This window comes from Trachemys scripta, chromosome 9 (assembly GCF_013100865.1).
Source record: "Trachemys scripta elegans isolate TJP31775 chromosome 9, CAS_Tse_1.0, whole genome shotgun sequence".
In the NCBI taxonomy this organism is placed as follows: domain Eukaryota; kingdom Metazoa; phylum Chordata; order Testudines; family Emydidae; genus Trachemys; species Trachemys scripta.
In genome coordinates, this window is record NC_048306.1 from 21,235,570 (window position 1) to 21,260,103 (window position 24,534).

A 24,534-nucleotide genomic window follows, 5' to 3' on the forward strand; every position below is an offset into this window, starting at 1 on the left:
ATGGGTCTGTAATGACCTGTGTGAAAACTTTTTTTTCTCCTGCTGAAAAAAGTTTTTTTTCTCCTGGTGATGATAGCTCATCTCAATTGATTGGCCTCTTAGAGTTAGTATGGCTACTTCCACCTTTTCATGTTCTCTGTATGTATAAATATCTTCTTGCTGTACGTTCCAGTCTATGCATCCGATGAAGTGAGCTGTAGCCCACAAAAGCTTATGCTCAAATAAATTTGTTAGTCTCTAAGGTACCACAAGTACTCCTGTTCTTTTTGTTAGGATTGTGTCCAGTCAGTTCTGGGCGCCACATTTCAGGAAAGATGTGGACAAATTGGAGAAAATCCAGAGAACAGCTACAAAATGATTAAAGGTCTAGGAAACATGACCTATGAGGGAAGATTGAAAAAATTGTGGTTTGTTTACTCTAGAAAAGAGAAGACTGAGAGTGGACATAACAGTTTTCAATTACATAAAAGGAGGGAGGGAGAAAAATTGTTCTTAACTTCTGAGGATAGGACAAGAAACAATGGGCTTAAATTGCAGCAAGGGAGGTTTAGGTTGGAAATTAGGAAAAACTTTATAACTGTCAGGGTGGTTAAGCACTGGAATAAATTGCCTAGAGAGGTTGTGGAATCTCCATTACTGGAGATTTTTAAGAGCAGGTTAGACAAACACCTATCAGGGATGGTCTAGAAGATAATACTTAGTCTTGCCATGAGTGCAGGGGACTGGACTAGATGACCTCTCGAGGTCCCTTCAAGTCCTATGATTCCATGAAAACTTCTATGTCAGAATATTTATGTAGTGTGGATGGATGGTGGTTCCAATAATGTGCGTCCAAATTAACTCTCATTTTGCAGGGACAAGGGATTGCCATCTACAACCTTCTGAAACCACAATTCCAGACAGGTGAGGATTCAGATTAAAAGAAAGGATTGTATTGGCTGCCTCCCGCGTAGGAGCCAGAGCGGGAACATGCCACTGCTTCTAGGAGCCGCAGGGAGTAAGGCAAGCCCTGGATCCCACTCCCTGGCTGGAGCACTGGAGCAGGGAAGCCCCAGTCCCTGCGGGAGCTCGAGAGCCAGATTAAAATGTCTGGAGGACTGGGTGCAGCCGCCGGGCTATAGTTTGCCCACCTCTGTTTTAGAAGCTATTGAAATTGAGAGGAAAGTTGGGGTGGATGAATTATTTTCTGGTTCTTCTTAGAACAACAAATATATGTTTGAATGGTGATTATGTTGAGAAATACTGGAGCTTCCTGTCCTGGAATTAATATTGCATTATAATTCTCACTTTTCTTGATGTCTATTAGCATTAACTCTTCTGAATTATTTTTTCATGATTTGTATTTTTTAAAACTATGCTCCCACAAAAAGCCTCAGCACACAATCATCATTCAGCATCATTCACACACAACCAGATCTTAAATTTCATAGATAACGACCAAGTCCAATGGCTCACAGTTCACTGTTATCCCATAGGGTGATTGTACATCTTCATATAGGTAGATAATGCTGAAGTAATAGAAGTGTATCTTTAGACTCAGTACACATTTTAAGTTTGATAGATGAGCCATTCTAAGCTGGAAGATCTCTTTGCTGTGGGGGCTGCAAGGGATCATTGGAGCAGGGTATGCCTTACTTATGGTGCAGCAAACTATTTTGTTAACTTTTTAACTTTAAAACAGCCTTTTTGGAAAATGCAGTGTTGTTGTAGCAGTGTTGGTCCCAGGATATTAGAAAGTCAAAGTAATATCTTTTTACCTTTTCTGTGGGTGAGAGAGACAAATTTACACCAAACGCTTCTTCAGGAAAATAGCAGGTAATCTGAGTAGTATCAGGAAGGCGTATAGATCTGGGTATCCCCTATAATTTTATGCGAACTTTGACTAACCGGGAAAAGGAATGAATGGATTTGAATACAAGAACAGAAAGTCGAGGGAGATCTGTTTTGTAGCGTTACTTCTTTAATCCCTTTTGTGATAAACTCTGGTGAGATTGAAAAGGCTTGGGGCACCATGGCAATTTGTTGGGTGCACTGGTTAATAATAGAGATTATTTAAACAGATTTAACATTTTTCAAACAAGGATGGCTTAATTAAGGGCGAAAAAGAGGCCCAGATGATGTCTTGACCTTACTCATAGACAAGAGTCATGCTACTAACGTAGCTATTCTGTCAGCTCTCTAGAAGTTCTCTCACACAGTATGAGTCTCATGAGAATGAGAGCCTGTGAGTTTTTATGGTGTCTACCTATCTCATCAGACCACACAGTTAAAGCCATAGCCATCATTTATCAATGAGAAACTACATCCTGTTTTTTTCACTGGTGCCTTTCATTCAGCCCAGCTATGCTTCCCTATCTTTTTGCTGAAAACAAACCAAATTAGCTCCCTGGGAGTATGGGCCCATATCCTCAAAGGTGCCTAAATACCTTTGAGGATCTGGGCCACGGTCTTTAATGCCTGACATAATGTGGTGTTACAGGCTGCTGTAAACAGGAATTGCAAATCACACCTCACAAAGGGAAAGGGAGGCAAGTGAGAAACAGACTTGAGGTTTGCTGGGGCTGGGAAGATAGTATATTTACACAGGAGGTCATATTGGGTTTTCCTGTTACAGTAAAAAAAAAAAAAAAAGAGAGAGACTAGATTATATCTTAAAAGAATTTCTCCACTTCAGAAGTTCCACTCACAGAGACCTTTACACCAAAGTATAGCTCTGTGCTCTACCCAGCTCAGTCCTCAGGAGTAAATCTGAATGTCTTCTTTTCCCCTAAAACTCTCCCTCATTAAAAATTAAAAAAAGAACCCAAACCCAATGCAGGAGGGAGAGCTCTCTGACCTATCCCATCGCAGGGGCTTGGGATAATATCAATAGTGGAGATTGATTTACAGGCACAACAATGAATCTGGGCTGCATAGTACCTGGTAGTATGGTAGAGTTAGGAGTATTGAGGGTGGCAGGCAAAGGCATTCAAAAATTAGCTCAATTGTTATATGAAGGAGTAAGTAGCTCTGTGAAAGAAGAGTTGATGTCGTGGTGGGTTTATAAAATGGGGAAATGCTGAACGACTTTTTATTTATTTATTTCATCTTGATGGACAGGTTGTGAGCATATTTCCTCTTTACAGTTTAGTTTATGGCAGAGCAATAAAAATACCTCCTGATTACCTAGTAAAATAGGTACAGGTTTATTTTTCTCAGCACAATGTCCTTAATTAGTAGTGAACTAAACAAGACTATTAGGAAAATGTAATCTATAGATTATTCAAATTTGTACATTCCTGTACTACTTTCATACACTTTCTCGGGTACAATATAGTTAGGGGAGAGTAAGTTTTGTGTCGGTGGAATAAAAGTTTATAGTGGCAGATGTTTACAATACAGAGAACTGTACTATAAGGCCAATAGGTGAAGACCTAAGGGTAAAATTTCAAATTGCTGCCTAGGATTTTAACTACTTTATTCTGAATGGAAATTGGATTGTTAAACCCCCACCTACAGTTGCTGGGAGTACTCTGTTAGAACGTGGGACAAGCTGGTACCTTTCCTGACCACTGCATAATTTCCTCCTTTTCCCCTGGAAAAACATGAGCATAGTGAATCACCAGAAATTCATACATGCTGCTATTTGAAATGTTCTAACTTTATCCCTGATTACGACAACATTCATTGTAATCTCTGCAAATAAATTTAACGGACTGAACTCAACTGAATACTGACAAATACATAGCTGGAACCAGTCTGGTTCACTTGTGTGTTACTACTGTATTATTAAAATAGGTGTTAGAGTTACAAAAATGTGCTTAGTGTTTAGACTTCATTGAATGCTTGTGAGTTGCTGCATGCATTAATCTCAGTTATAACATCTCTATATTGCAAGGTAATATTTGAGCATTTGTATTATAAGTTTCTGTAACTGTGTAAATCACCAGACAGGAGAGAAGCTTTAATTTGTGTGAAATACTAGTCTCCAGAAGAAGGTGTTATGACCTGCCCCACAAGAAGGCCCATCAACACCAAATGAGCTATTGTGGAACAACAGAGAACAAAAGACTTTGACATTCTCTCCTCACCTGCCCATGAAGAGGAGAAATGTATGTGAATTCCTCCCATCAGCTGAGGTTGCAATTTGAAGCAGAAGTGGGAAAGAATAAAATGACCTAACAAAAAGGAACTGTATCTCTATGGCACTTGGACTCTTGAGGAAAAGGTTTTCTAGGGATAAGATATACAGTGTGTAGCCTGGGTTAGCCCTAAAGGGCATCTAGAGCTCGTTTATTATAGAAGCTTCTATTAATTATATATGTTTACCTGCTTTAACTTTCTAAATAACTCTATTTCCTTTTAAATAAATCTTTAGATAGTTTGTTATAGGATTGTCTACAAGAGTTGTCTTTGGTGTGAGATCAAAGGTGCAGTTGACCTGGGGTAAGTAACTGGTCCTTTGGGACTGGAAGTAACCTGAATGTTGCTGTGATCTGTGGTGCAAGAGACCATCTATCTGATATCACAAAGGTAAGCTTGCCTAGTTGATAAGATAGATCAGAGTATTTCCACAGCTAGGCTGTTATAATGCCTGAGGAGTTTACACATAATACTTGGTTGATGAAATCTAAGTATAGAACTCAAAGTCAATCTGGGGTTTGTGCTCTGGCTTGTAACAGTCTGCCCTGAGGCTGGTACTCATGTTCTTGAGTTATTGCAGGACAGCTTGACACAGGGGTCCTCTGAGAAAAAATAGCATGTGATCATGCTAAGGTGATAGGGAACAGCCAGCATGGATTTGTAAAGAACAAATCATGTCAAACCAATCTGTTAGCTTTCTTCGATAGGATAACGAGTCTTGTGGATAAGGGAGAAGCTGTGGATGTGGTATACCTAGACTTTAGTAAGGCATTTGATACGGTCTCGCATGATATTCTTATCGATAAACTAGGCAAATACAATTTAGATGGGGCTACTATAAGGTGGGTGCATAACTGGCTGGATAACCATACTTTGAGAGTTGTTATTAATGGTTCCCAATCCTGCTGGAAAGGCATAACGAGTGGGGTTCCGCAGGGGTCTGTTTTGGGACCGGCTCTGTTCAATATCTTCATTAACGACTTAGATATTGGCATAGAAAGTACGTTTATTAAGTTTGCGGATGATACCAAACTGGGAGGGATTGCAACTGCTTTGGAGGACAGGGTCATAATTCAAAATGATCTGGACAAATTGGAGAAATGGTCTGAGTTAAACAGGATGAAGTTTAACAAAGACAAATGCAAAGTGCTCCACTTAGGAAGAAAAAATCAGTTTCACACATACAGAATGGGAAGAGACTGTCTAGGAAGGACTACGGCAAAAAGGGATCTAGGGGTTATAGTGGACCACAAGCTAAATATGAGTCAACAATGTGATGCTGTTGCAAAAAAAGCAAACATGATTCTGGGATGTATTAACAGGTGTGTTGTGAGCAAGACACGTCATTCTTCCGCTCTACGCTGCTCTGGTTAGGCCTCAGCTGGAGTATTGTGTCCAGTTCTGGGCACCGCATTTCAAGAAAGATGTGGAGAAATTGGAAAGGGTCCAGAGAAGAGCAACAAGTAAGTTTTCAAGAATAGGTTAGACAAACACCTGTTAAGGATGGTCTAGGTTTACTTGGTCCTGCCTCAGTGCAGGGGTCTGGACTAGGTGATCTCTTGAGGTCCCTTCTAGCCCTACATTTCTATGATTTTCGCCTGTTTCATTCTTTTTTCCCATACAGGTGTGTGTGTGTGTGTGTGGGGGGGAATTGAACCTGGGTCTCCCATATCACAAATGTGTGATCTAACCAGTGGGCTGAAAGTTACAAGGTGAACAGCACCACCCCCTTCTCTGTCTTTATCCAGCTATTTAATGGGAGCTGATCCAGGAGGCAGCCTCAGCATGCCTTCTGGATCAGGCCCAGCATGTGAGCTATGTGCAAACACCAGTTCCCCCCCCAGTTTGTGGATTTCTCTGGGGCTTAGGTGGCAGGTCTGACTGAATGCGTGTAGAGTTAGGGAGCAGTATGTATGCCCAGAGGCAGAAACATAGGCACCTAGGGAATTTTTACCCTGAAAACATAGGTGCTGGATGTGTTTAGGTACCTTCAGTATTTGGCAGGAATTCTGTGGATCACAGTGGAGCCTGGGATTTAGGTGCCTAAATCTGGAGTTTAGGCACCTAAGTACCTTTGTGGATTGGATCTAAGTGACTTGTTGAAAGTTTTGGCAGAAGCTGGTGTCAGAATCAGGGATCTGCTCAGCCACTAGACTACACTGTTCTCTTTCATAATCATTCATGGACAGATTATGATTCTTCTGCTGAGGTTAATCTGCAAATAATCCTATTGAAGTTAATGGGTCTAGTGGTGCTACTAAACATCTGTAAGGGGATCAAAATTTGCCCCTCAGTTATCTTTTTCGAAAGGGCATCCCCTAGAAGTATTCAAATTCCCAATAATCATCCATTTTGATGCTGTCTGTCAACTATCTGAGGCTTAAACTGATCTTTTTAGAAACAGCCCCAAAAGGATGCATTAATATTACCCAGCATTTCTTTGTCTGGAAATTAAAGATATTATATCGACTGAAAACATTACACAAAGATACAGTTGATTTTCATGATAACAGATCAGTATTTAGGATTGTATTCATAAATCCAAATAGTTGAGTACTTCATTACACATTGCTTTCATATTAATTCAATGGCAAAAACACTGGTTCTTGATTAAGTATTTATAGAAAGCGGGCCTGAGAAAGGCAGTTGTTGGCAAATCATTGGCTGAGCTGCAGTATCCACCCAAGAATAAAGATGATTCAAAGAAATAGGATTTGCTGGCTGCTGGAATTAGGCAAGTGTGAGACGGAGAGGTTTTTATTTATAATCTGTGTAGTTTTAAAGCATTTCACTGGTTGCAGCCGCATAGTACCAAGCAAATAGCTGAATTTAAACAGTGATTTGCAGTCTAGTCATTTTATATTTGTATGAAGTGTAAAAGACAAGAAGTGTGAGAGCTTGGAGACTATACCCCTGGGTAAGAAAGATCATGTTTGATTTACTATTTTTTAAATTGCCTTATCGTGCTAAGGGAGAGTCTAATTAAGATCAGTGGAAAAGTCTTCAAAGGAGACAAGATAAATATTGGGAAATGTTATTTTTATCCTTCACTTTGTATTCTCACCCTGGGATGTCATGGGCATAAACATTAAATATTAATGGCCAGATTGTGCCTTATGAAGCAGCCACTTTACTCTGCTCCAGCAGCATTAAGGGGACATAATGAAGACTTTCAATGGCCCTGCAGGGCCCCATTTTTGGGACTGTCATAGAACTGGTGTGTAATGGCTCTGTGCTGACCTCCTGTCCTGATTCCTGACATAGAGGACTGGTTGAGAGTGGCAGGCAGGGGATGTGGCCAGGGCTATTCTATCCTAGTGTAAGAGCCCGTGGCAGGTAGGTGCAAAAGGCTGCAGTGTAGAGCAGTTCTAAACTGTACTATGGTCTGGGACCAGAATTGGTGGCAAAGATGACGTAGGCTTAGAGGCACCTGAGTCCAGTGCCAAATCAGATGTTCAAGCCCAAAATCTTTAGTAATACATTTTAAAGTCCTTTAAAGCAGAGCTGGTTGAAAATTTTCAGTCACAAACATTTTTGATGGAAATTGTCTATTTTGTCAAAATGGGAATTTCCACAGTAAATGACCATTTTTTACTAAATTTTTAGGGTTTTCATTAGAAAAAACTTTTTTTTATTTCACTGAAAAATTCTGCACGGTCAGTTGAAAATTTTCAGTTTTTATTTGCCAGAAACCAAAACATTTTATTTTTAAAATGAAAATGCACAAAAAGAAATATTTCAAAGAATTATTTTTTTTTGTTCCATCAACATTTTTCATAGAAAAAAATGAATCTACTTAAAATGTCCTCTTGGGGTTTAAATACATGCTCCATTCTCTTTCTGTTCCATTCGCAGACTTTCACTTGTTACACATCTTAGCACATCCACATCTAAAATCAAAATCTCATTTTAGAGGAGATCCTTATACAAACAATGGCCGTTCTGAAGTATAATCTTGTGCTTTCAGCAGTTCTGTTGCTCCCTTTCTCCTACCAACATGACACTTTCTGGCAGGGGTGTGCCCAGGCATTTAAATTTGACTGCTTTTGGAGGGGCACATTAGTGCAGTGGCTGGGGGCTGGGTCAGTGGCCAGGGCTGGAGCAGTGAACAACGGTCAGCCACCGGAACTTAGAAGTGGCGGGGGCTGGGGCTGGAGCAGAAACACATATTTTTAGATGAATATTGGGGTGAGAGGCTTATCCCTGCTTGCCCCCATCCCTTGTGAACACCTCTGCTTCCTGGCAGCCTGGTCTCTCAGAAAGACTAGTGGGCAAACTGCAGCTTGTGTGGGACTGCAGCATGTTAGCTATGAATGATCTTGGATTTGAACCAGATAAATAGCTAGATGAAGGTTTGATTTCAGTTTGTACAATAAATGTGTTGGGAAGAGAGCCTGTTTAGATAGCAAAGATTCCTGTGTGCATCCATTCAGTGAATAATTTGTAATATGTTTCCAAAAACTTTTTTCATGCCATTCCTGCTTCTTGATTTGAAGGCAGCAGGGCACTAGAATGGGCCTAGGAGTGAGGAATGCCTGAATTCGAATCCCAGCTCTTATACAGGCTATCTGAGTGGCTTTGGGGCAAACCAGTTAATCTTTGTCCCATTTTCCTCAGCTATAAAATGGGAAAATACTTGCCAACTTCTCACATGTATGGTGAGGATTGATGAGTTAATATTTATACACTGCTTTGAAAATATAAACTGCTATTTCAGTTCTAAATGTTACTGGTATTCGTTAATCTTTTTACAGTTTAGCTAAAATTTTCCTACTGATACATTAGATGAGACCCAGAAGAGAAAATATTATTTGCTTGTTTATTTATATTTTTTAAAATCCACCCATAGCGTGCTACAGATAGTAGCATTTTGATGGGATTTTTTTCAACACTTCCCCGTTAATCTAGAAGTTATAAAAAGCTAATTACTTAGCAAGCATTGCTTGATACCTACAATTAATTAGCCAGAATAAAATTAGTCACTAAAGCCTGGTCTGCACTTAAAATGTAGGTCGACGTAGCTATGGTGCTCAGAAGTGTGAAAAATCCAACCCCCAGAGCGACTAGCAGCTAGTTTGACTGAAGAATGCTCCTGGCTGTTGTAGTTCGGAGAGGTAGTGTTCTTGTGGTGATGGAAGAACCCCATCCATTGCTATAGATGGCATCTGCACTATGCTATGGGATGGTGCTGGCATAGCTACAACACCACTATAGTCCCGTCCCTGTAGTAGACATGGCCTAAGAAAGGCAGTAGTTTCTTAAAGTACTAGAAAAATATGCATTTCATGATGTGCTGGTAGCCACTTGCAAAATCTCACACTGTTTAACAAGTTACATTTATGTCTCAATTAAGCCTTCAAGAACCAGAGGAGCATTAGTGGGGGAGGAGGAGGTGAACTGTCTGAGTAGCTGTGGCTGGAGGGATTTAAGCCTACATAGAGCAGGAGAAGGAATAATTGTAACACCACTGGGGTGTCAGGGTGAGCTTGCTTGCCAGTGATTGAGACCTTCAGAAAAGCTGTAGCCTGCTCTTCTCTGAGAATTGACCTCCTGATGTTTGCTGGTGTGGGGGCAATTGGTATAGTAAGGCAGTTGCCCTACTCCACACATGTTCCCTCTTGCATTTGTAAAGCATTATGGCTACCTCCTGAATGGGAGTGCTGGGGTGGGGAGAATGACTTTCTATGCCTCCTTCATTCATCTCATATTTTAGGCAGCCATCACTTGGTCCTTATGTCTACAAAGGGACAATATATGCAGGAGAACTAGTCAAACTGAGGAAACCATCCCCTCAAATCGTTCACCAGAATAGATGTATACATGTCTTCTTTGAATGAACAATGCAGATTAGCATATGTATGGGCCTACTCTTCTGTTGGCAGAAATGTTCCTTCTGGCATAAACCAAGGCATACTAATTTAAACATATTTGTGTTAATAGATATGATTAACTGTCCCCCAAAGTGTCCATTCTAATAGGCCTCCAATAATATCATTGCACACTTTTTGACTATCCATACACCATTATAATCTGACTTTGTTCTCACTTTAGGGAAGCTGCAATGATTGATTCCTACATGTACAAGGTGTATTGTTTGCAGTTTGTTTGCAATAAACTGTGGGAATTTATTTAATTCCATATGAATAACATATTCTAGGACAGTGCTTCTCAAAGTCTAGCCGCCGCTTGTTCAGGGAAAGCCCCTGGCAGTCTGGGCCAATTTGTTTACCTGCCGCATCCGCAGGTTGGGCCAATCGTGTCTCCCACTGGCCGCGGTTCGCCGCTCCAGGCCAATGGGGACTGCGGAAAGCGGCATGGGCTGAGGGATGTGCTGGCCGCCCTTCCCGCAGCCCCCATTTGCCTGGAGCCAAACCTGTGGACGTGGCAGGTAAACAAACCGGCCCGGACCGCCAGGAGCTTTCCCTGAACAGGCGGCGGACCAGCTTTGAGAAGCACTGTTCTAGGAAGTAACTTGGAGAAATCGCTGACAATGGGTTATTGATCCATAAGGTTACAGATTTTCTGCCTGCAAAATCTAACCATAGACATTTCCTTCTACCAAAAAAAAAATAAAAAAGTAGTAGTAGTAATAATATTAAATATTATGCTAGAATCTTGGTAACCATTTTATAGCAATTATGGTGGGACATCTTTAAATAAATCGGGAAAGCAGTGAAAGCAAGCAGTTATTTAACTTTAAAACCAGATAAAGAATCAATTATTTGATTAGTATCACTTGGGATTAAAAATGGTGTACCAGTCTTCTGCTCCCAGGTACACTTATTATTAACCCTGCTTGACGGTAACGAAGGCAGAATTTGATCCTTTAGTTCTGAGAAAAATAATTCAACCCTGTTGAAGTAATGAATGTGTTTGGGACTTGTGAAAGTCTTTCAGAGAACAACTGCTGATATTTTCCTTACTCTTTGTATCCCTTTTTTCTTGTCCTTGTTTCTAATTATCTGTTTGAAGACTGAAACAGAATGATAGTTCTTTAGTAAAATACTTTTGTTTCCATATCAATAAGGTTATGGAGTTGCTTGCAAATGCTAGACTGCTTCCAGTGATTACGCACTGTACTCTGGCACTTTTGCTGGTATTCTACCTGTCATCCCAAATTAATTGTAAGGGCTACCTTCTGCCCATGGACCAACACACACACATTATTTAAAATCAGTGGGTAGTGCCTGCTGCTAGCTGGAGGCTGATATTAACTCTAAGCTTTTTATGTCATTAGATATACAGAATTTGTTACGGTATTACTGAACAACTTCATGATAATGTTAGACTTCTTCCCATTCTTAAACAATAATATATACAGTCATTGAAAAGTCAACAATGTTTGCATCTTTTGAACCACTTTGTATATTCTGTGAGTCTGTTTAGCTGACAAATTGCTAAAGTTTTTAGCATTAAACAGCTCTTGGCAGGTTTGCTATATAATGCTACAAATTTGAAATTCTGTTGTATTCAGAAAACTTGAATGTGCTGTGTACAGTTATGTAGGACAAAGATGATATACTTTTTATTTAGCTAGATGCAATATATTGTTTATATTGCCCTTAATATTGTTTATACTGCCATTCAATTGTTGCCAAGATTATAACATAACACTGTATATATGGATGCTAAGATACTATGATTATGAGCATGTAATAAAATCCTATATAGAACAGAATATTATTTCTTGTTGTGTTAAAACATTTATTTTATTTATTTTTTTTAAAAGGTGGCATTTGATAGTCTAAATCTGAACATTTTGTAAACTGCTACAATTTACTCTAATTGTATTTTTTAAAAGTAATGCGCAAATACACCCAGCATCATACATTTCCTGGTATATTAGTCCATTATAATCAGTTCAGCAACAATTTTTCCGCAATATATAAACAGACTAGAACTACGTTCACCTGAGTTTTCAGTTGTTTCACTCTGTCAGTATCTGAAGCAAAATTATCTCCTACTCAAAGTTTTCTGAGTGATGAATTTTAGCAGCAAGGGTTCCTTGAGATAGCTGCAATGATTATAACATTTTGAAAACAGTCCTAGTTCCTGTGCAGGACAGCTAGCAGTCTGAAACAAGTTGAATGAGAATTGTCCTTTACAAAATTGACATTTCAAGGGGAGAAAAAAGATGAATCCTTTTCACTTTCTCCTGTTTATTCTGAGACTATGACCTGCTGTATCTCAATGGGCTGTAATCCATTTATTGCATGTGGTGGCGGGAATAGAGGGTTAGACATCTCAGCTGGGCTGACTGAACCTGAGTCACTCTGAACTGAGCCCCCACTGCCATCAAACTGAGAGATTTTCTTCTTGATCATTTTCCTCTCCTTGGCTCGGCGATTCTGAAACCAGATTTTCACCTGAAATGTTATAAACAGTGTATGTTTAATTCTTATAAGTAGTTAGAGCGGTGTACAATAACGTTAGCAACAGAAAAGGAAAAATTAGCTTTAAGGAGTGAAAAAGCTATGTTTATTATGCAAACATATTATAGCTAATAGAAACTTTATTACTTTCTCATGTCTGCCCATGTTATAGATATTTTTGTGTTTTAATTAGAACTACAGCAACATAGGAATTACCTTATTGGAAAAGACCAGAGGTCCCTCTACTCCACTATCTTTTCTCTGACAGTGGCAGAGACTATTTAACATAATGGTGGATGTTCACATTTTTTTAAATCTTGCTTTGCTCTTGACTTCAATGATATCTAGTGATAGTGAGTTCCACAGACTAATGATGCATATAAAAAGATTTTACTTTTATCAGTTTTAAATCTGTAATTGTGTATCACCACAATCTTGTATTATGAGAAGGGGTAAATAGGAATCTCCAGTCTACCTTCACCATATCATTTGTTATCTTGTATAACGCTCTTATGTCCCCACTGATTCATTTCAGAGCCTCCTGTGTTTTTGCTACATTCCTTTAGATAGGTGTAGGGTGACCAGATGTCCCGATTCCGATATTTGGGGCTTTTTCTTATATAGGCTCCTATTACCCCCCACCCCCTGTCCCAATTTTTCACACTTGCTATCTGGTCACCCTAGATAGGTGGCCAGAGCTGAACACTGTATTGCATGTAAGCATGTAACATTTATATAAAGGCATTATAATAATTTCAGTATTTTCCATGACATTCCTTATGCATTCTACCATTTCTCTTCCTTTATAGATATTGATGATAACAACAACAATAACTCATATAATGTTTTTCATTGGTAGAACTCAAAACGCTTTACAAAGGAGGTCACTTACATTATCACCATTATATATACAAGTGGAGAAACTGAATCAAAGAGATAAGCAGCATTTAGATATGTATGTGATGTGTGTTTTAGAAATGCTGATAGATAATTACAAATTTTGTCAAAAGTTTACTAGCAATAAAAATTAAAGGCCACATTAATAAAAAGCACAGTTTGCCATTCACAAACAGGGCTCCTTTATACAGGAGAAAAGTAACTGAACATAATAGAGAACTAACTGCTGGTTCTAGGCCGTGGCATTGATTACTTCAGAAATCTCCTTAGTGTAATGTAGGTAGGCTGGTTTACACTATGTATTCCTCAAAATCCAACACCTGGTTTTAAAATTGAACATCTATGCATCATTACCCCATTTTTTTTCTCTAGTGATCTCACTCTACTCCATGTTGTCTCTTAGCCTGCACGTGGAGGAAGAGGAGGCAACTAAAGAAGGAGACCATTCAAAAGAGCTGAATATGTTTACTCAGAAGAGGACTAAAAAGAAAAAGCTCTAGATCTGCCCAGGCGAGGAAGAGGCACTCTGGTAACTAAAGTATTGGAAAGGTGATAGTTTTTTCAGTATTACCAAATCCTGTCTCCTCCTACTGACTTCAGCAGAACCAGTAAAGTTCTGTTGTGCAAGGAGCAGGGGCGGCTCCAGGCACCAGCGCAGCAAGCGCATGCCTGGGGCGGCAAGCCGTGGGGGGCGGCCTGCCGGTTGCTGTGAGGGCAGCAGTCAGGCAGCCTTTGGTGGCATGCCCGCGGGAAGTCCGCTGGTCCCGCGGCTTTGGCAGCAATTTGATGGCGGGTAAGCCGAAGGTGCGGGACCTGCAGATCACCCACAGAAACGCCGCCGAATCCATGTGACCAGCAGACCGCCCGCAGGTGTGCCGCCGAAGGCCGCCTGACTGCGGTGCTTGGGGTGGCAAAAAATATAGAGCTGCCCCTGTCAAGGAGGGGTGGGATTCTGGGACCCCATACACCACAGAGCTGTGCTCCACAGGTGCTGTATCCAATCTAGTGATTTCTGGGGGGAATTCCCCACTCTGAATCCCTATAGATTTCCCCTGAACAGTGTCTGCATACTTTGGCTCCATTGCAGCGAAACATCCATATTCAGGACAGCATTTAATCATATGCTTAATGTTAGAGATAAATTTAGGTGTGTGCTTGAGTGCTTTTCTGAATCAGGGCCCTGAGCTGTGCATAGGGATAAGAATTTGTCCCTAAAACTTCTGGTTTAAAGTAACCTGTGTGCTACCTGTGGAATGTAAAGCAGCGGTGAAAAAAACGCTGACTATCCAGGGGTATATAAGACCCTCAGTCCAGGCACTGTATTCACATAGATCAAAGGCAGATATGGCCCACAGAAAATAATATTAATAAATCAAAAACAAAAAAATACATAGACATTATGTTTTATTGCTATTTGCATTCTCCATTTTCATTCTGTCTGCTGATAGCTGAACTGAGCGTGATGCTGTAGATCTCTTCTGGGTCACCATTTTGTTGCGACTGCAGGAATGAAGCAAAATGGAGAATGCCATAGTTATTACGGACAGAACTAAAACAATACTATGTTATGTTAAACTGGGTCTTTTTAAAATTCCAGCTGTGTACGTGTGGTTAGCTGGTGCGTAAGCAAGAAAGAGTGCTTTTCCATGCCTGTAGTTTGAGGTTAATTCCTTATGTGCAGTTATTCAAACTTTGCCCACATAGTAACCAGAGAAAACACATATGACTGCAGGTTTTTATGTTAAATTGGCTATTATTTATTTGTATTTAGCATATTCTATAGCTCCTATAGCCATGGCAACAACATTGCTGCAACCAATCAACTGTGTCTTGGTCCTATGTTACTTATAGAACGTCAGCACTGAATTCATTGGCTTATCATCTCTGATACTACCATTAATAGGACCTGGCCTGTAAATATGAAATATATAGAAAATCTTGTATTTGCTCTGTTTACCTGTCTCTCAGATAGTCCCAGGTTTGCTGCAAGTTCAGATTTCCTCCTTATTGTAATGTATCTGTTGCAATGAAACTCCTTTTCTAATTCTAGTCTCTGGTGATCTGTGTAAACAACTCGGTACTTTTCTTTTGTTCTTGTTTTACCTGTTTAAGAAAAACATGTATTTTAATACTTTGACTATGGCATCTTCCATCTGAGGATCTCAAAGAATTTTATAGACATTAATGAATTCAGCCTCACATTACCCATATGGGATTATTTTCTCTGTTACAGATTTGGAAACTGAGGTGCAGAGAGGTTAAGTGACTTACCCAGAGTCACACAGTGTGACTATAGCATAGCTGTAAGCAGAATGCAGATCTCCTTATATCTATGCTTTAACTAATGCTTTCTCTTCCATTATTGCTCTAGGGATTCATTTCTTAATAATTTTCCCTAATTACTTTTTGTTACTAATACATGCAAAATAATCAGCAATCAAAATTGTTTTTCAAAGTAAATATCCTATGCCACCTTTCTTCTGAGAGGATCCTAAAGCACTTTATACAAATTATGTGATGTAAGTGTATAAATTGTTGTTGTTTGCTATCTTCTACCCCAGAGGTTGCTCTATTTCACTGCCAGGTGCATTGAGCCTGTGGTCTTTTTGTGTGCATATGCATACATATACATCACAGGAGTAACATCCCCCAGCACTAAAATTCAGCCACCATTTGTTTTTTTAGATATATGCTCTAATTCCATGTCTGGTTGAGATGTACAACCAAGGTATCATAAGAAATAAAGATACTGGTTTCACATCTCTTCCAAACATAGAATTAAAGAAATGTTCTACTAAAAAACAGATAGTAAAAATGTTTTTTTTTTATCAATGACCTTGTTCAGTTCTAGGACACAAATACCAATTCAATAACATTTAATTAGAATTACCTGCAAAATAAAGGCCCAGGTTTGCAGCGTACGGAATGCCTCTTCGGCTTAATATTATGGGGTACAGAGTGCCTTCAATTGCTATTGGGAATTGAAGGCATATCGTAATGTGCTGGACCAGGCCCTAACATTAGTGTACAAAAACGATCTCCAGGTCACTCCATCCCAAAACAAAATCAGACAGAAGATGCTCATAAATATGCTGGATTAATAATATTACCATGACTATTACTTGGTGTTTGGAAGATAAGCTTTCATATTTCAACATTTTCTGTTGGTAAGTTTAGTTAATACAGAGAGGTCATTCTGTACTGTATTTGTTCCCTTTAGCACTTTCCAAAGTTGATTGGGAAGGGTGGTGTGTTTGGTGTGTGGTGTTTTGTTGTTGTTGTTTTTTTTTGTAAAATCCTTCTGATCTTCCCAAGTTGTTTTTGATGTGAGTTTTTTTTGGGACAAACTGTAGGACAAAGACTCCTTTAAAGTGGTTCCCTAAACTCCATTGAGGTGTTAAGATGAAGCACACGCCACACAAAAGAGTTACAAGAAGATCTTATCAAGAACCTCTTTCACATTCAGAAACACAGCCAATTGGTTTGGAATTTACAAGCCCTAAACAAATGTCAGACTCTCTTTCATCTCAGGAAAAAAAGAAAGGGACAGAAATAGATGAAGGAATGGAATATTTCTTTTGCTCATGACTTTTTAATTTGTAGACTACAGCACAGCTGATTTGTACCTGGTGGTTTATCTAAAGTCTGAAGTTAAACAATTTAGGGCGATTTCCTAAACCCAATATTATTTTAAATAGGAAATGTTTCTATCACTAAAAATCACATTTATTGGTGATGTTATTTGTTGAGTATTTCAACCCATATTTTGCTTTTCTTAGGATGACTAAAGTCTTGGCTTTGAAATATTTGCCTTAAGTGATGGGTGTTCTGTTAACAGTGGTCTAAATATTATGTTCCAATTAAATTTTAAGCCATTAATCTAACTTGTGAAAACAAGAGTTTCAACAGGGTTATTCTAGCTTTTCCATAATCAGTAAATATAACCAAGATTCGAGGGGGTAGCATAGAGGGAACAGTTTATCCCATTCCCCTTGGCCATAAAATTCACAGAGCATTTCTTCTGAAGACAATAAAGCTAGGAGAAGGCCTCTTTATTTGCTGTGAAAATCATCACCCTTTCCGGCAATATAACTCCTGAAGAAAAGAGGGAGAAGGAAGAGACAGGGCTGCATATCAAAGCAAAGAGAAGTGTTAAAAGGGTCTGTTGCCTCAATATGACAGATAGGCCTCAAAACCCAAGACAATGTAGCCCAGGGAAAAATAGATGTCACAACTGGATTACAAAGTGAAATAAATTAGCATTAGAACTGGGACCTGGCCCTTTTCCTCATGGCTTCTTTCCTATTTCATTTTCCAACAGATTTTTATTGTGATGACATCTGAACTAATTGTACATCGTGGTCTATCTAAACACACACATATCTATATAAAATGTGCGTAATATATCGCAACAGAAAACCTGTCCAAGGCCTGTTTCTGCAAGCCCTGCATGAATAATCTATACTCTTAATAGTCCCACTGAACTCCATGCTGATACCTTTGTGAGTGTGGTTTGCCAGACTGCTCCCCCTACAATTTCCACATGCACTTCTTAGGCGGTTTGAAATACATTCTCTGGACCTCTATACAAATGTGTTTTCCTTCCTCCCTCCATTTCCCTTCCACCCCTTGCAGAATATGATATAAGAGAAGGAAAAACTGAGTTTCATTTTATACCATTACTTGAATTGGTTTAAAAATGAATTGGATTTAAGGTCTGATCCTACACCATTAAAATCAATGGGGATTTTGTTTTTGACTCCAATGAGAACAGGATCAAATCTTGGGCAAAATAGAGATGTGTTCCTTTCTATTTGTGGCACCCTGTCTTGAAAAGCATCCAGCTTGATTCGATTTGCATTTTTAAAAAATTCTTGTTGCATAATGTGTTTCTTATTTTTAAAAACCCAGCATAATTGCACTGTAGCTTTTGAAGAATGGAATTTAGCATTTTCTTTGAAAATGCAGTTTTAGAGGACTATATAATATGTAATTGTTTATACAAAAATATATAAATCATTAAATTTCAAAGAGTCCATTATATTGGAAAGTATCAAATCATAATGTTCCTTTTTTATTACAGAATTTTCTTCCTGAGAATTGGTTTGGTGAGTTATCACTTTTAATGGTTTTGCTTTGGATGCAACTGAATTTAAAATATATTCAGCAAAATGTAGTATTTTTGATGTACTGTACAAAATATATTGTCAAAATTTAATGCATTAAGTACGAGAAAAGATTTTGACATTATTTTTGTAATCCCTGCTGCTATCTTCAGCACTGCATTTAGGAAAGTTCCCGCATTTAATGTAATACATTTTGGCCCAAATCATTCAAAGACTAGATTTACATGTGCTTAAATAAAGTTGAGCTACATCAGACTATTCTCAATGAGTAAAATGAAGTATATATGAAATCTTTGTACAATCAGGGCCATATATTTCAGATATAGTTTCCTAACAATGAAATAGTCTTGGAAGAATAGTGATAGGAATCTTATTCCTAGGATCATGTAAAACTAGACTGGACAGAGCTCTAGTTAATACATATGAGGGAGCAGTTCCACACTGATAGAGGTGGATACGATGACCCAACAGTTTTTTTCCATCTTTGATTTCTTTAATTATATAGAAGATAGAATGTTTTAAGTTATTCTTATTGCAATAGCTTCTAGAGAAAGCATCCAACAGTTAGCATATATGATCCCCATTTAATTTTATCTCCTTTGTGTTTAGTTTTGGGTTTTTTAATGTAGAGATTTTTTAACAAATTGTTAAAACTGCATTTACATTTGGACTATTACTAGTGACATGTATGGCACTAATAACATTAACTACCTTTTACATTCAATATTTTCTTTTTTTTTTTTTTTAAATCAAGCTCTTCGGAATCTTGCTTTGACTGTGTTATATATATCTCACATGATATAGTTTATTTTCCCAAATGGAATTTATTTTTCACAAGATTAAGACATTTTTGGACCTGATCCTATGAGTTTCTGTGTGAACTCAAACTATTGAAGTCAAATGGGAGAGTTGAAGGTGCTCAACACCTCAAAAGATTGGGCCTTGGGAAGCTAAAGCCCTGATCAGGCAAAAACTTACCTGCTTAACTGTCCCTTAAATTGAGTCTATTCACAGGCCTCAATTCAACAGCCCATTTCTGTTCACAAAGCATGTGTTAGGTACTTTGCTGAATAAAGATGGCCTTAAGCATCTGCTTAAATGCTTGGCTGAATTAGGGCTTCAGTGCACTAAATTAAGCCTGTGTATAAGTCTTTACAAGGTCTGGGCCTATTAATGGCTTCCGATGTTGGTAAACTTTTTAAGTACTGTATGGAACTAGGCTTCCTGATTTTTTGTATCTATTTTATTCCTTAAACATATAGTCCAATTAGAATTCAGTGGAGTTCCATCAAGGATGAATTTTGTCCCATTGCCCTTTAATTCAGTCACACCAGCTCTTTTGAGACTCATCCAACTCTTACATCAGTTTTACATGAATGAACTCTTGATTTGCACAAGAGAACGTGAAGGGAAAACCAGGCCCTATTAATATGCCTGGTTTTGAGGAACCATGTACGTAAGGACACTTACAGGCTCCAAATGGACACCCTGTGATATCTGAAGACTGGCTTAGTTTTATTTTTTATTTTTCAATAAAAATGAAATATAAAATAAACATGGACATTTTGGCTGAAAGACGATTGCAAAACTAATCTCATTCTTGAGTGATTAGTAGCCATCTGTAACTGAATTTATCTATCCTGTAAGATTGTTCCAGTTGTAACTGCCCTTCGTTTCCTTAGGCCATTTTCTTTGATGGTGTGTAACACACACTTACTATTTTTAACCTTAACAATAGATTTAGCAACTGGTAGGCCTTGCTACACGTAATCTACATCCAGCTGATCTACACAGAAAAGTTCTTCTGGCATGCAGTTTGTCACAAAATCGAGCACATCAAGCTCTGACAGTTTGAACAAGGGAGGTTTTTAAATGTCTAACTGTAACACATAACAAAATCTTGCTGAACAAGGAGATACTTTTAAAGACAACTAAAAAGAAAACTAAACAGAAATGAGAAGCTCTCCCTTTCATTGGGACTTGTCATGTCTGCAAAAAAATTTATACAATCAATAAAATCATAATTGAGGCTGATCGCTTGCCAGGGAATGTATCTACTCAATTGATAAATACAGTAAGTGAAATAAAAAATATATTAACACCAAGAGAAAATGTTTTAATCATCATAGTTTGAGGGGCCTAAACTGAATTCTCTTTTAAAGAATTGTTGAAAGAATAAAGCCAAACTGAAGATGTCAAAACATTTATTGCTCAATAACTAGCAAGATAGTAACATAGTATTTTTGCAAATATAACTATTAAAAGTAAGTACATTTAATACTTTCTCATAAAACTTATTAAATAGTTTTTCTTTTAGTTAAATAATTTTTGTTATGAATACTGTTTCCTGCATGTAACATTAATACTATTTTGTATCTACAATACCTTTCATCCGAAAGGATCTTAAAATGCATTACAGACTGTATGTGCAAAGATCACTTTATAGTTTGTGAAATGCAGCCATATCTAAGGTAGAACACAACAGCCATTCCACACAAGCAACATTACCAAGCATTTATAAGAGAAAAGTGAAACTAGTACGAATTTAGTTCAAACTGTAGTTATAAAGTGTTATATTAAATATAATGAGCAATCCAGCTATGTATGAGATCCAATTAAGACTCTTTATAAATGAGACCAGTGAAAGATAAAAGAAAATGTTTTAGAGGATTGAAAGTTCACTTACCTGAGGTAGTAGATTGTGTTTTTCTCATCCATTCATAAGAGCTGTGCCTTTGACTGTTGGGAGAGATTTGCTCTGCGTTAATTGTATCTACAGGAGGTAAAACTCCAGATCCAGCAGGATGCAGGGAATTGTAATCAGCAGAGCTGTAGGAGACCTGCCCAGGAGACGAGCCATTGATTTGTGCAGCAGTAACTATGCTGGAGGGTCCTGGGCCATAAGTATTCCAATCCTCCCTTTGCGTGCCATAGTGAGATCCCCAAGCTCCCGAAGACTGTCCATGGTTGTCCATACTTGGCACATGATGATATCCCATGTAATCTGAATAGGATGGAGTGGAGACAAAATTTTGCACTGGTAGGTTGTTGTTGCACCTTATGGATCCTGGATACATGCTGGTTTCTTTATCCAAAAGATAACTCACGTACATGATGGTTGCAACTGATGAAAGAACCTTGTTAAGACATCCTGGTTTTTTTCCCTCTTTTTTTTTTTAAATTGTATTCCCGATCTTAATAAATGATATTATACTTGGAATCTTCTACCTCATCCTGTATTATCAACAACTGTTTTTACCAGGTGCTGGTGGTAATGGTTTACCAAGATCTAGTCTGACGTCAGGGTAACTGCCTGCCTCATAATTACATTTGCATTCAAATGAAGGGCTGACCATCCAGGCAACCCCACCTTGCTGCTAGTTCTAGTGCTTCCTTTTTCACAGATCTTTTATGTACTCTATCCCCATTCCCACTCTCCTAAAACAATTCCACCATAGCACAATGATGTTGAAATTGCTTGTGCTTCTAGAAAAAAAATTGTTTTTTAAAATCTGCATAGGTAACTATACTTGCAATTTAGATGTTGCCAAAAGAATTTTGCCTCAGCTCTTTTAAAATGAGGAGTTTTGTCTAAAGCATTTATTTAGATAGTTTTAAGGGGGATAAAGTATACTGTTAAATATGTTTATTAAACCTTTATATTTTGAACTTCACAAATTACTTGTTTATCTTTCAACTCTTCTTAAAGGGACACTGCCCACTTGAATATTTTGTAACTGTCCAGTTTCAAAGAAGTCCAATTTCTATAGACCAGCCCTTTAAGTAGTATGTCTTGAATTTTTAAAACATAATTCTTTAAAAATCTGTTCTCATAGTGTTTTTTCTTTCCTGGTGATATTTATTAGTCTTTTCAGCATGGGAGATGTTAATGCCCTAACCTTGCAATGAGCATGGCTAGACTTTTGCGCCCATATGGAGCCCCATTGACTTCATTGGGGTTTAAAGGGATTTACCCACGTAGAGTCCGCTGCTGGATCAGGAGCTAACTGACTAACTTTTCAGGGTAAGCAGTGCAACTGATCAGACACAGATGGAATCAAAAACAACCAAATGAAATAAGTAGAGTAAAAAAAAAAATTTCTCCAAATTTCTTTCAATTCTAGTCTTCTTGGGTGTTACTTACAGGAAATGTATAATTCTGAGACAAATGTGATTTTTGAAGTTAACATTTTCTTTTCAGGTGAACTTGGTGGGACACATCTTAATTGTCAGCTCTCTGGATTTGACTTCATACCTGTATGTAGAGCACCTCGTACATGCTGGATGCTATAAAAGTAAATAGTAGTAGTAATAACAAGAAAGGGAATTTTACAAATGTTTTGATAAGGCATTGTTGAGTGTTTGTTAAACGAAGGGGATAAACCATGTCTTACTAGTTGAAAATCACCATTGTATGTTTGTATATGTTAGATTTCTGTGCAGTGGCTTCCATTTCACCTGTTTAGCTCAGATGCATGCCTAAACAATGAGCTATTTGTCGAGAGATATGCTTGCAAAAGAGGTGCAAATTATAATGAGATCTTTTCCTTTTCATAGGTGTGGCTTTTCATTCAGAGCCCTTTGCACTTTGACACCATTCAGACTCACACATCCCTTCTAATTCCAGCAACCTACCTGTGTACCTAATAGAGAGTTGGGTAGGGGGCGGGAGGAAGAAAAGGTTATTTTCCCAACAAATGAAGGAAAAGAAGAATAAAATATTTAAAGGCTTTAGTGGAAAATGTGTCCACTTCTTTATCAGTGATTTTGTAATATTACATTTTTCTTTGCTTCTCAGGCCAGCAGAAAATACTATGGAAAGCTGTGTCGTGGGAGGGGATGGAAGAAGATAGGACCTTGTGTCACTAGAGCACCCCCTCTTCCTACTAAAGAATGGGGATGATGGGGTCAGAAGGGAATCCTGTTCTCTTTAGCTATAAGAAAGAAATATTACCACATAATCTCTCACTTTCAAGTACTATGTGCTGATAATGGCTGTTGTTCAATGGGGCATAGAAGGGATTTTCATGGATGTTTGTGAACATCATTCAGATGAAACATTAAATGTTGATCAGACTGGAAATATGATCATCCACATTTTTGCTCTATGCGTGAGCATTGTGCGAGTTTGTTACGTTGCTATATACTGCTACGTGTACCATGCTGGGCTATCAACTTAGACAAATCCAAAGTAGTTGCAATTAGGTGTGGATAAAATTTCAGCTCTGTCAACTCAATTAGCACCATGTCCATAGACTTCCAGTTAAAATGGACTGTTTACAAAATTCAGATCAAACACATTATGCGAAGCCCGTTCCTCCTAAAAAAGGAATTTTCATACTCATATATAAATGAAAGGCATTTATTTTTATAGCATGAATTGTACCTACATATGATTTTTCATTCCTGGCCTTTTTCTTCTAAGTGGCTCTATTCTCCCTTTCCCACAATTTCACTATTAGCTAATCTTATATTTTTGTATCACAGAGGTTTACCCTTCTTTCTCTGTTCTTCTTTTATCTCTTGTTTTTGCTCCTCCTTTCCCTTTCTTGTTTTTGCCTGTTCTATTATCTGAATTTTCTTCAGATCTTTTAGTCCTCTCCAGAACATCTTCTTAATTAGATCAGGATATGCCCGTGGCAGATTGCTGTACTGATTTGATATCAGGTTACAATAGCAGCTCTAGATAAGGCATTTTGCTTAAACAGATTTACATAAAGGATTAGATTTCTGGGTAGGACTGCAAATTTTTAGCATCTATACCAACATAAGATAACTAAACTGCCAACATACTATTGTTCCACGCACTGGTTCTTGTGTCTCCAACATTTCACGGATAAGTGATGAGCATGCAGTAAAAATGAAACTAAAGGCTCAGCTAACAGGCTAGTAGCTTGAAGCCATCAAAGTTTTAGTTTGTCTTTACTAGAAGGTTAATTTGCTGTTAATCTTGATTGGATTGGTAGGAAATTAACAAGAACAGACACAAACCTTCCATGAGTCATGTCCTGGTCATG

General features: G+C 38.2%; 1 protein-coding gene across 2 annotated transcripts; it reads right to left on the minus strand.

The window, feature by feature from the left end:
• Positions 1 to 11,857: 11,857 nt before the first annotated feature.
• On the minus strand, positions 11,858 to 21,770 carry LOC117882950 (homeobox protein CDX-4-like). Of its 2 annotated transcripts, none has more exons than XM_034781846.1 (3): positions 21,204 to 21,770; positions 15,349 to 15,494; positions 11,858 to 12,488 (listed from the first exon to the last, which is right to left on the minus strand). In XM_034781846.1, exons 1-3 carry the CDS (start codon positions 21,628 to 21,630, stop codon positions 12,282 to 12,284), a joined length of 780 nt encoding a protein of 259 aa, XP_034637737.1. In that variant the 5' UTR covers positions 21,631 to 21,770; the 3' UTR covers positions 11,858 to 12,281. The 2 variants fall into 2 exon arrangements, with proteins under 2 accessions (XP_034637737.1, XP_034637738.1); XM_034781847.1 differs by lacking the exon at positions 11,858 to 12,488 and adding an exon at positions 14,252 to 14,891.
• Between the last annotated feature and the right edge of the window lie 2,764 nt (positions 21,771 to 24,534).

Excerpts from the sequence above, each read along its gene's own strand:
- LOC117882950 (XM_034781846.1), bottom strand. The coding sequence starts at position 21,630 with ATGTACGTGAGTTATCTTTTGGATAAAGAAACCAGCATGTATCCAGGA. Across the intron at positions 15,495-21,203 it reads AACACAATCTACTACCTCAG|GTAAAACAAGAACAAAAGAA; the intron begins GTAAGTGAACTT and ends TTTCTTAAACAG. Across the intron at positions 12,489-15,348 it reads TGGGACTATCTGAGAGACAG|GTGAAAATCTGGTTTCAGAA; the intron begins GTAAACAGAGCA and ends ATAACATTTCAG.